We start from the raw sequence: 13640 nt of genomic DNA, 5'->3' as shown, positions 1-13640 counted from the left end.
ATATGTGTGGGTGAAATTTGTTTATACTGTGTCCAGATTCCTCCTTTGAGGCGTGGTCGGTTTTACTTTATGTTGGAATATATGGTAGGCTTTTAAAAAAAGAAGAAATGAGAAAGTTTGGCGTTAAATTGTAATTGTTGAACCTACATGACCAATTCATGTAACATGAAATTACAAGACTAAAGAATAGCTAAACAGCGCTTAAAACCTTGCTCAAAAATAAAAGAGCTCTATTCTTCATTTCTTTATTTTTCTAGAACTTCATTTATTATAACCATGAACTGATAAAACTCCCACTATCGTTTTCTTTTCGTAGATAAGGTTTTATATCATAAATGGTACAAATTTGAATCTTATTATAAATTTTAAGACACCTTTTATAGTATTAGAATCGATTTTTCTATTACGCTTCCCAATCAATAACAAAAAGGTTTAAAACTTTCATTCTAATTTTTGGAATATTTTAATCTTTTTCAAAAATATAACGTTATTAAGTTAAAACTCTAAAAAATGTGAGGCATTTCAAATTGAACTTATGAAATTCTATTAATTTTTAGCATGTATTTCTAAATGTTAGTTTTATTTATGCAAATTCCTCACCTTATACGAGTTGCTATCAACTTTAAGTTTAGCGAATTCTCTTATGAATTTATTTTCAAACACTTTAACGTAGCTTTAAAATATATATTTCTATAAGTTTGCTTTATTTAATCTTTATCTGCACAATTTATTTGCTACCTTTTTCATATTTGTTATGAATGAGTTTTCAAATTGTACTATGAATTTTTCAATATGGGTTTCTATAAGCTTATATCATTTCCTCTAAAATTCACTTCCGATCTGATTTATTTAACGCTCTTAGAAATGAATTTTTAAATTTTTTCCAATAAATTTTCAAAATATATTTCTAAAACCTTATATATTTATATCAATTCCTCATTTGCAGCTTCAGTATACAGTCATACTTAACTTTATTATAAATGAGTTTTCATATTGTATGATGAATTTTTAAGATGGATTTCGATAAATTTATTATATTTTACTTCTAAATACTTAATTTACTACCATAAAAATTATATGTCTCGGCAAACTACAACTTAAATTAGAATTTAAAACTTTCAAATTATATCGCAGTTCTTATTTTACATTGAATTACTAAATTCTTATACATTTTTCTATAATTAATAATTAATGTAAATATGGGCTTTATTTTTGAGACAATTGTTTTTCATTTATCTTCTTTTAATATTTTTATTGCAGCGGGATCCTTCGTAACAGCATTCCTTACAGTCCATTTTAAACATCATGGTATGACACTTGCTGAACTGTCAACGGCCTACATGATTTCTCCAATCGTACAAATTGGTGGAACATTGCTGTCAGGAATCATAGCAGACAAAATAGGACGCTCCAAGCCGGTATTATCAGCAAACTTAGCGATAACAGTATTAACCATGATAGGTATTATGTTAATACCAAGCCCAAAGTATATTAATTGCAATGTACAAACAGAGTACAATTCTTCTTCGAATAATAACGTCACAAACATGAAATGTGACGTAGGACAATTAGAAGAAAATTTGTGTTACAAACAATGCATAAATGAGTCTTCAAAAAACTACAGTGATCAAACTACAATTAAAAAGGGTTCAACGTCATTTGAACATGTGATGAATGAAACCATTGAAATCCAAAATCTTTGCAGATCGAAAAACTTTACAATGTGCAAGTGCAATGAATCAAATGGCACTCTTTGTTCTACTGTTTGCCCAAGTGAACCAGACACTAAGTGTTACGATGAAAGTCAAAGGAGTACATTGAGCAAAGTAACTATTCTTCTTTATATCTTGTGGATGACTGCGTATTCAAATTCCTATAGGATTTGTGACGTTACTACCATGCATTTGGTGACGATGCATAATGCGGACTATGGTAGGCAACGTCTTTTTTGTATGGTTGGAAATGTTATAGTTTCAGTTCTAGCAGGTTATTTAGTAAAAATTACGACACCGATAGGTGGCGAAAAAAATTACTCAACTGCTTTTTACTTATTTATATCATTGATCAGTTTCTGTTTTCTCGTCGTTTATAAATTAGATGTTCAAGTCAAACCGCCTGGAAGGAAAATGAAGAAAAATGCAGCAATACTGTTGAAAAATCCCGATATTTTGGTTTTTGCATTCGTGGTTCTAATCCTGGGCACTTCTTGGAACTTTACAAATAAATTCATATTTTGGTACTTAGAAGAAATGCAAGCTCCAAGTGTTCTCCTCGGACTAATTCCTGCCATTGGAGCTTTGTATGGTTTGCCATTTTTGTTTACATCAGAATGGTGGATGAAAACAATTGGGACAACAAAGTTTTTTATTATAGGACTTTTAGGTTATGTCTTATACTGCATTGGATATTCATTTTTAAAAGATCCATGGATGTCACTGTTATTAGAATCTGCAAATATTGTGACTTATCATCTCTTGTGGGTTGCAGTGATTTTAAAGAGCCACGAGATGGCCCCAGAAGGACTGACAGCAACTGTTATTTCTGCTGCGGGATCAATCCATTTCCAATTAAGTAAGCTATTTTTTTCTAAAAGTATGATAAATTTATTTCGCTATTATACAATATCAAATGGAACAAGAGGCACAAAATTCCAAAACTAACTCCACTAATGAATTACAAAATGGTGTCTACCAATAAAAAATTTTGCATTGTAAAAGAGAACAAATAGCAGAATCGTGTGTAAGGAGAAAAGTATGCTTCAGAGAAACTTTTATTCTAGCAATCAGATTTTCTCATACTAAAATATAACCTTAATTATTCGAAAGGTATACATTAAGTATGCTAAGATTACTTGAGGTTTCAGCTATGGAATTCGATTCTGTTACGTAATTTCTTATAATGAGAAAGTATTTTTTCTAAGAGTAGACTCATTTTGGGAATTATGGTTCCAATAAGTTAGTTGAATGATCAGAGTTTCATGTCCCTTATTGTTATTTTTATTTATTATGTTTTATCATCTTGCCTCGGAAATTCTAGTTTTCAAGACTATAATTCTTATTACCACACATTTAGTAAAAACTATAGAACTGGAAAGCAAATTTAACCGCATAAATGGCTCTTATGCCATTATTTAAGTTATTATGATAAAACTACAAAGTTTTATCACGTTTATGAAATTCTATCACATATTATAAAACTATATTTTATCGTTAATTTTATTAAAATCATATCCAAAGCAATTTGGTAAAAATTACCTTGCTTTTTGATGTTTCCATAGAGCCAGAAATAATGTAATGGTAAATTTTCTATAATTTGGTAGCTTCGACCATACTTTTTTATCAGCATATTTGGTTTTTCTAATGCACAATAAAAAACAATTTACATTACAACTTTATGTAAATTGCCCAGCAGCTCAATTGCCTCTTTGCGATTCATAATTTAGGTGGCCCAGCGTATCAATTTTAAAACTTAATTGCAATTGTTTGTTGAACTAAAATACGCAGAATTTTCAAGCACGCATAATAACTAAAAGTAGACAATTTATAATGCAATTTGAGCTCTGAGTATATCAGTTGCAATTTTTCAATTGAAAAAAAAGGTGTTCCACTGTGATCACCCTTAATATAAACTTTTAAAACCTTTATTGAAAGGGAAATATAAAATAGCGTGTATCAAAATGTAATATTTAAGACAGGTAAAGACAAAAACTCTATCGAAATCAGACGAGTCACAGCAGAGGAAGGCTAAACTGAAAACATCAAACCCTACTTATTTGCTGGAGGAAACAGAGAAAGTTTCATCTTGCAATCAGACTTATTTGATGATTTTCACCCCACTTCCTCACCAGCAATTAACATAACTCGATAGCGTTTTTGTCATTTCCTTTCTTAAATATCAATATTTAACTCCTAATGCGCATAGTTTTTTTTTTTTTTTTAATTTCATTTTTATCATGGACTTTAAAATTTCAAAGATGGTCATTCTAGCTCACTTTGCACGGGAATTTATTTAAATAATCTTAGTTTTAAAATAATTTCTCTGATCACAAAGCTCAGAATTGCAAATACCATAATGAATTTTTCATATTGTTTTAGAAGCATTATTTATTGCTTTAGTAACATTATTAATTGCTTTAGTTGCATAATTATTTGTCTCAATATAATTTTTACTAATTGTTTCAGTAGTAATATTAATTGATTTTGCTAACACAATAATAACACAATAATTTGCTATCCAATTTCAGGTAAAACATCAGGAAGTTTGATTGCCCGCTTCGTGATGAACAACTTTGGTGGACCTGCTGCTTACCGATTTGTTGCTGGAATGTGCTTCGTGGTTGCTGTTTTTTACTCACTTTACCTTTACTGTAGAAATTGCTATGCCAGTCAATTTCAAGTTTTAGAACAAAGTAATTAACTAATATTTATTTGTTGGTTTTATGCACATTAAGGGTGAGGAATCGTTCGAGTCTTGAGTCTGGCTGATTTGTGAACTGTAGCTTTGAGAAAATAGTATGGGATCAATCCATTCTAGGTTTTTGGGAAGTATACTTAAAGGCTTTTTAACAAACAAATATATATAAATATGGTCAGTAAATAAAGTAATATATATATATATATATATATATGCGTATATATATATGTACGTATATATATATATATATATATATAATACCTGAAATTAATNGATAGATAGATAGATAGATAGATAGATAGATAGATAGATAGATAGATAGAAACTTTTGAAATGCATAGATTTCAATCTGTACCTGAATAAAACCAAAATACTTTTTAGTGTCCTCAGAAATTTTAAAAAAAAATAAATTTAATAAGTCAATTAAAATAATTTTTTAATTAGAATTTAAAAATTTATCTCTCTGAAAAATATGTTAATTGAAGGTCTTAATTAATAAATGCATCGTTTTATTTTTTGTTTAATAAATAATCTTTATTTTCATTCAATTTAATCCATTTTAATTTTTTTTTTTTTGGTTATCAATGTATTTTGTAGAAAATGAATTAATTTTATTCAGTTTTTCCTTACTAGATAAAACTTCCATTTGAGCACCCAAATCAACATTGTATCACGTACATTTTGTAGTACCCTTAACATTTTGAAATTGGAACTAGAGTTTTAAATTTTTACACCAACCTAAAAACTAATTGAAAATTAATTAAATTAATTCAATTAATTGACCATATAAATGTTTCGCACACATTGTGTGCAAAATTACCTAGTGAGCGAAAAGTATCTAGAAATCTACATAATTTTTTTTTTACTTTCAGGTAATCAGGAAAATGATGAGAAAATCGAGTGTTAAATTGAAGCAGAGGAATGATATAAGATTCCTGATTATGTAAATGTTTATACTAGAGTTGAATAAAATGTAAATAAATTTTCTAGACTATTTTATGACAGGCATAAAAGCTAAAAGAAATCCTATTAGTACACCTATTGAACTTTCATTCCAGAAGTTTCAAAATTCTTTCATAAAAGTGTAGAAACTATTTTAAATACTTTTACAATTGTACAAAGTGCTCACTGGAATCTGTATCCAACCAATTAACTTGTAAACAGTTACGGCTATAGTTATAAAAGTAGCGCCTATGTACAGTAAAAGGGTCATACGCTACAAGATGAGACAGTTTACAGCACTGCCTGAGAGAAAACTGCTCAGGTATGGTTCCTATTTTTAAAATTGTTCGACGGCCTCGATTTAGCAACAACACATTGTGGACATTCATGACAATCGATGACAGCAAATTGCAGTAATGTCTTTCTAAAACCTAGTGGACTGCGCGTCAAACATTTTATCCTCCTTGCGAAGGATCGGTGAACTGCGCTTAAAACAACCTTTGTGACCATCCTTTCTCCTTCAATGATGCAGTCAAACATTATCTGATAAGATCATCTAGCCAACAATGTTCGCCAGGCGAAAGGATGTAGTGGAGGAGATAAGTCAATTAGTGTTCCCTTATTTTTTTTATTTAATTATGCAATTTTTCAATTAGTAGTAATTTTTTATTTATAGTAATTTAATTTCTGTAATTTTAAAATAAAAGCTATATTTAAACTAAAAAAAAAGTTTTTTTTATGGTAAAAAGGAGTCAATTAATTGGTAAGTGATTATAAGTTTATACAGTATAAAAAATCGAGGGTACAAAAATACAAGGATAATTAATCATTTTAAGGTAACTTTTGTTAAGGTAAAGTGTCACAACCTAGCATAAATTTGCCAAAAAAAACCTACACTGATGCTTTTTATGGTAAAGTGTCACTTTTCGGGATATCCTACGCTGATATTTTTAATGGTTATGGGCCCGTAAGCATTTGCCCGTCATACCCAATACAGACTTTTAAAATTTGTTAAGAGCCATAGATAATACATATACTGAATACTATGAGTGAATATAATAAATTCTAGATGTAAATTCAATCCTGACTCTAATATCTCAAATTTAATTCTGGAATAAATTGGCATAATTTGTTCCAATATATTATTCTGGACCCGGTGGAAGCTTATCGCCAAGATTGCGCTTGATTATTATAAAATGCTCCCTCACATGTTAATGAGAACTGGAAACGCAACCTACTAGAAGTGCTATTCGCATACTGTTAAAAGTGTTACAATTGAAGCAAATCCTAAAAAGCAAGCTGAAAATCTTAATCAAAAATTCGAAAATTGATCTTCGATATAGGTAAATTCGGGTCATCTTCTACCATGACGTTAAACAAAAAGAGACAGACAGGCTCACTCTTTTATTCCAGGCATCAATAATCGTTATATTATTAATGTAGTTTTACGATGAAAATTCGACATGATTCTTTTTAATAAAAAGTTAAAAATTAAGAATACACCGATAACAGTTTAGCCATACTCGGTGTATTAAATAGGAAAATGAACATGTGATTGATATGTATAATATTATTAATATACATGAGTCAATGTACACAAATTAATATATAGAAATTAGTGAGATTTCCTATATAAATGACACATACCAATTTATTTAAAAACAGAGAGACTTATTTAATGTAAAAGTAAAAAATTAAAAAAACACATTTTTATCATTTATATATAAAAGTATTACTCTTTGACCTAATTGTTTTTTTGTTTCTTTAAACACTATTTAGCATGGCAAAAAATTAAACTTAAAAAAAATGGAAATGTGAATTTAGGTTTGCCTGACTTGCAAGCTCCTCATTTCTAAAAAGAATTAACCTAATTCCTTAATAATTTCAGTCGTTTTCTATTTTAATTAAAATATAAAGGTAGCATAATTTATAAACTCAACCTATAATGATATTCTTATATTGATATATAATTTAAAAGTCACTAAACCTCTTAATGCAATTTCATATTTTAAACCACAATATTTTAAAATTACTTGCCAATTATATGGAGATAAAAATATTCATTGAATTCACAAAATATTTTCTGAATGGATATCTAAGAGAAAGAGCCATTTATTAGTACGTTTCTTGAAAAGTTTCCGAAGTAGCTGCAACTCCAACATACTACCGGCTGCTTCGAAAACATATCCTAATTTTCTTTCCTGTGTAGTTCCATTAGTATTAATCAAGAATAATACTTTGATTTTAGTAAATCTTAGTTTGGTAGATGTCTGTACGAAAAGACGCAATGAGAAAAAACATTTAATATATAACATAGTAGTCTGAATTTTTTTTCTAAGAACTTATCAGGCATATCTCTTAAAACATTTCTTTATTTTATTTTATTTATATTATCCCTTTTTATTATATCTCCCTTATCCATTAACTATAATTCCTTTATCCATTAACTATAATTAGCTTATTAAGTTTTTTGTAGACAGATTCTATATTTCTACTACAAAATCCACTTTGGACTAATAACAAAAGAATTCTTTAATAAGGAAATAAAATTTCTTCTATGTTTTCCAACGTTTTTCTTAGTTCAAAATTACCAAAGAAAAATAATATAATTAACCATTAGAATACAAGTGCATTCCTTAACTCGTATGTGTTAAATCAACACTGCTTCTTACACTGTAAAAAATTCTAAATCAAATTACGGTATAAAGTACCAGCACTTTGGATGCATCATCGACAAAATCAATTTTGCCGTAAAACCCATTTTTACTGTAAAATATCATGACCGTAACTATAACAGTAATATTTATTTAATTAGAATGATTCGGTGCTTTTGCGATAATTATTACTGTAAAAATTAGGTTATATATTATTTTTTGTTCCGTGACATGATCCGGTAAAAATATATTTTACGATAAAAAGTATCGGTAAGCTGAGTACCTTTACTTTATACCGGAATTTGATTCAGAATTTTTTACGGCATACAGCGAAAAAACAAAGACATATTTCGGTCACTAAAATCTTACACTGATAATACCTTGCTGGTCAGATTTTCTTCAGAATTTATTTTCTTCAGATTGCCCACATTAATAACAAAAAAGTAAAGTACTCCCAAACAATCTGTTGACGACGTTAACGTTAATGCTGGAAATGAAGTCAGGATTCCGCCAACATTTTAAAAAGAAAGTTAAGTCCTTAAAATGACTAAAAAATGTACATGAAAAATCTGCAGATTATTTTAAATAAAAATATTCAAAACATCTTAAGATTTCCGAAGAAAATCTTAACATCTGCTCAACGTGAAAGCAAGCATGAAATTTAGAAGGAAAAAAAAAACAGAACATTTCTTTTTTTTAGCACACTGTAAGTATTACAAGCATAACAAAATATATAGGGATACTAAAGTTATATAAAGTTTATTGCTCAAACAATTTTTTGAAAATTTTGTTCAGTACTCTTATTGGACTTTTATTAGTTGAGTTTATTGCCGCTTTCAATAAAAATGTCCGGACAATTTTGCTAACTTACAAGTGAAAAAATAACTTCTTATTAAAAAACTAACTTGTTTTAACTTCAACAAAACAAAAACAAAAACTTCATTTCAAAACAAAAAGTTATCTATTAATAAAATGAACAAATATTTGATTTTATATGACCTCTTCATATGTGGACTTTCGCTTCTTAGCTTTTAAAATCACAATATGAAAAAATTTATAGTTTTACCCTCACTGAAACATTCGTGGACGTTTAAGCTCTCTGGGGATTCCTCAATAGATGCAGAACATATAAGTTATTTGGATAGAATTCCACATAAACAGAAGAGATTTTCGAAAAAGGAAACTAAATCCACGCGCATGAAAACGTAAGTAATTTTAAATATTATATAATTTAGTTATTCTGAAAATTATTTTTAATCCTTTGACTAAGTAGTTCTGTGATTTGCATGAACCTTTCAAATTCATATTTAATTAATATTTAAAAATAATACAGTCAAAGACATGCAGCTTCGCATATGTCTTGGTACTTTAGGATGCATGGTGAAATTTAGGACAGCGTAGTAGTCAAGTGAAATCTAATAATTATGAGTATTTATATTATATCTATTAAGTAATATTTTATGTGTATTTAAATTAATTGATTTATATTAAGGTACATACATACGATAACTTCATATACAGAATAACTTCAAGATTTTGTGTTTTTTCCATGATTTTGACATTTTACTCCGAAGTATTAAATATTTTTTCTGACTTATGTCAGATTCTTTTCAGTAATCATTTATTATGCGTGTTTTGCATAATTAAACTAGTTTAGAAACTAAGATTCAAAGCAGTATGGCATTGTACTTAAATAAAACTCTGTATCTCTTTAAGAAAATTCCTGAATAATTATTCAATCTACTACACATTCAATCTACTGTATTTTAATAGACCATAAAATAACAATATGCATGTTTGTTCCTAGTTAGTTGCAGTTAAACATTTGAAATATTTATATTCATTTACTTAATTGAAACCTGAGGTTCCCGTATGTGTACCTAAAATTATTAGTCCCCTGACAGCTTAATTAATATTTTGTTTTTCTTATTATGACTTATGACAGTAAAATAGTAAATTCGGAACTGCAAAATATTTTTATATTCCTTTATACTTCAGTAGTGAAGAGGTTAAACACTTTGTACGTTATGAATGTGTAACACAAATTTTTCAATTGCGTTGGAGTTTTTTGAGAAAGTGTAACAGTATGAGATGAGATGATAGCAAATGCAGTGACAAGAAGTATAGAACCCAGAATCTGCACAGCTATCTTAGTTAAAAACAGGTTTCAGAAAACACTGGTTTCAAATAACTAGTTTACTTTATGAAACGTTACAAATACTTTATGCAGACTTTACAATGAACTATTTAGAAGTGTAAATCTTCTCTCATAAATTTCTTTCCCAAGATAGTTTCCAAATACGAGATTTTGTTCATACGAGATTTCAATCTGCGAAATTTTGTTCGTATGAGATTTTAAATCCTGCATTATTCAATCCCCACTAGATTTTTTGATGTTATATGTTTACCTGTACATTGAAAAAAAATGCTCTCGTCATTCATTACGACAGCTTTTTAAGGGCATGATAGTTAAATTAAAGCTATGAAAGATGTTATGCCTGAAGGCAAATCGTGAGCTTGAATTCGACATCAATTTAAAAATTTTAAAACAAATGAGTTCCTACATAATGAATTATGCTTCGGAGATTTGTGAGACGTTAATACTAATGTTTAAAACTGAAATATTCCACAAACATTAAGAAATGTACACATTGGTATATAGTATGGAAAACATAGATTGCAATTGATTTTTCAAGAATCGTGAGGTAATTTATTACGACAACCTGTTAAAGACATGGTAGAGAAATTGTAGTTATGAAAGATGCCATGCCATAAGACAAGCAATAAATTCAAGTCAGTTATGATTTTGCAATTTTTAAAACAAATTAGTGCATGTGCAATAAATTACATTTTGAAGATGTCTGAGAGATAAATGTCAATATTTAAAATTTAAATGTTCCTGAAATATTGACAAATGCAATCACTTTTGTGGACAACACAAATGGAAAAGAAGTTTTCAGGGATCGTGAAATAAATTAAGAAATACATTTTAAACTTGAGATAAATGAACTTAGAGTTGTATAGGAAAGAAATGGAAAGAAGGTCCACATGCTTTAAGCTACCAAAATAGGACGCTCTTCATCAAGACACACATAGTCGTATTTCAGCTGCTCGATTAATATTAACCTTTTCTTAAAATAAAATATTTCTACTTGCTTCAAATTAGGTATAGAAAAAAGGTCGGCTTATTCCGAGGGCCCAAAACATGACGTTCTTCTTCAGGACGTGTGACAATTTTGTTTAAGGTGCGGGAAATATACGGACCTTTCTTCCATTTCTGTTATGAAGCAATAATAATTTGTTTCTTCAAGCACACTTTTGTGTCCCTTTTTGTGGGGGAGGATTATATCTTTCAGTTCAAAAAAAAATTTTAACAGCATCAGAATGTCTAAAACTAAATTTTAAGTTCAGGAAACATTCTTTAATATTTAGTGGAGTTTTTAGGAAGAGAAGATAATGTTATTAAACTAAACTAATTTTCTTCTAAATCGCTGCTCAATTATTGTACATTTATAAATTTACTTACAATAAAAGGTACAAGGAGTATCGTAATAGCTTCCCTTTATATAAAACTTTTAAAATCCATTTTCAAAAGAGACCTTAAGTGTAAACCTTATGAGTATGCGATAAATATTCCATAAATAAATATTTAATCCAAAAAGAAAACCGGGTACTTTTTGAAATCAAACGATTTACTAAGGAGAAAGGCTGAATTGCAAGCATCAAAACCTGCTGGATTGCTGGATCAAATCAAGAGGCATTGAATACTATTATTTGAGTGCCATTAAACAAACCAACTGGTTTTCCATTCGCCTCTCTCGATAGTGAATCGACAGATTTCAATAACCCTTTTGCTTCTTCATTACTAAAATATTAATGTGTGCACTTTTTTAACTTTATATTTCAAAAAGATTCAAAAATCTTAATATAAAATCACGATAAGGTATATAATATTCTAAATGTTAAACAAATAATATGATTAAATCTTAAGCGAATATCATTCGTTAACTAGATGAAAGCAAAAAGTTAACAGATTTAAAGCCTTTTAAGCTATTCTGTAACTTCGTTAAATCTAAAGTAATTTTCGAAATTTGTAAAATAAAACATCGTAACAAATTAGATATTCTAAATCATCTTATAAAACAAATAAACAAACAGCGGAATATTTGTCAGAAAAGAATTTTAAATTCTTTCTCAAATGGGAAGGCATTTCAGAGGAAAGGCGCCTGAGAGAATTTGAATGCACTTTGAATACGAAGAATTTATCGATTTATTGTGATATCGAAAAAGGAATTTTAATATTGTGACCTTGGTAGATTTAGAAAATGAGAGGAAATGCTTACTGCCTATTTTATTTTACTTTTCAGACAAATTAAAACAAACATTTTCCACAAACATTTCTTAGAAATTTATGGGATTATAAAGCAGTTTTATGCATCGTTTCAACATTAAGAAGTGAACAATAAAAGCATTTTCACAATATCATAGGATGCTTGAAAACATCAGAGTTATTTCTAAACTAAATTTTTGAAAACACGATTCGAAAATATTAAAGATTTACATTTGGGTGATTACAAACGTTGCAATGCAATCCGTACATTATAAGTTGTTATTTTATTGCTTGATTTAAATTATTTTATAGAGAAGAGTTTCCAAGCTGAAACTTGATTTTATTAGTATTTTTCACTTTCTTAAAGTCATTTACTTTCTGTATGTTTTCTTAAAAATTGAATATTTAATGGAATAATAAATTAATTTTAATCCAAAGAAAATAAATTTACTTATTTTACTCATTATATTCTTTTTTTGCATAATTAGCTTTAATTGTTTTTGGCTTCCGAAAATATAAAGTCTATGCGTGTTTTACATAAATAAACTATTGTCAATTTATTCTGTGATATCGGAAAAGGAATTTTAATATTGTGATCTTGGTGGATTTAGAAAATGAGAGGTTAACTTTTAATCTCTTGTAGCATTTCTGTGACCTTTTATCATAACCTTGTGGCCCGCAAGGTACTTTTATCTCAAATTAAAAAGTTTATTCTCGAACTAATAATCAAATGTTAACTCCTCTTTTATCTCTCGCACTACTTGTGCATTTTTCTTCATTCCCTCGTGATTTCAAATAGTTAGAGTTCATATAGTTTCAATAGTTAGAGTTCTTATAGTCTCAATAGTTAGAGTTCATATAGTTTCAATCGTTAGAGTTCATATAGTTTCAATCGTTAGAATTCAATAGTTCAAATAGTTTCAATAAGTTTGCAATGTTTGTGCAGAAAACAAAAGGTAACGTAAAGTTGAACACTCAAAACGGCATCAGTGCTTCTGGTTTTTTGATATAAAAAAATTAATTTAATTTAAACTTTCATTTCCTAGATGTATATTTATTAAAATTTTCCCTCCCTCTTATGGTATTTGTCATACTCCCAGATCACCTCTATATTAGAGTTTCTGTATATCTAAAGTTCTTCTTTAGAACATTTGATGAAAGAAAGCTTTATTGCGAAATCAAAAGAAGAAGAAAGAAAACAATAATTTCTTATGTTTTCTTGATCTGAGACTTAAAATTATTTCAGAAAACTTTCTTACAGTCCCAAGATGGAAATTACAGCGAACCGTTAAAGACCGTAT

At 28.5% G+C, this 13640-nt stretch overlaps 1 protein-coding gene across 3 annotated transcripts in view; it reads left to right on the top strand.

The window, feature by feature from the left end:
• LOC107440493 (major facilitator superfamily domain-containing protein 6-A) overlaps positions 1-5396 on the top strand; it is a 28492-nt gene extending 23096 nt beyond the window's left edge. For all 3 annotated transcript variants that reach the window (XM_016053435.3, XM_016053436.3, XM_016053433.3), the window contains 3 exons: positions 1261-2571; positions 4244-4408; positions 5286-5396. In XM_016053435.3, the coding sequence (XP_015908921.2) occupies positions 1261-2571; positions 4244-4408; positions 5286-5320 (1511 nt within the window). In that variant the 3' untranslated portion in view covers positions 5321-5396. The remainder of the gene's footprint in view (positions 1-1260; positions 2572-4243; positions 4409-5285) is intronic.
• Positions 5397-13640: the final 8244 nt, after the last annotated feature.

The sequence above is a fragment of the Parasteatoda tepidariorum genome, chromosome 2 (genome assembly GCF_043381705.1).
Source record: "Parasteatoda tepidariorum isolate YZ-2023 chromosome 2, CAS_Ptep_4.0, whole genome shotgun sequence".
Taxonomy (NCBI): Eukaryota; Metazoa; Arthropoda; class Arachnida; order Araneae; family Theridiidae; genus Parasteatoda; species Parasteatoda tepidariorum.
This window is presented reverse-complemented; position numbering and strand designations above follow the sequence as displayed.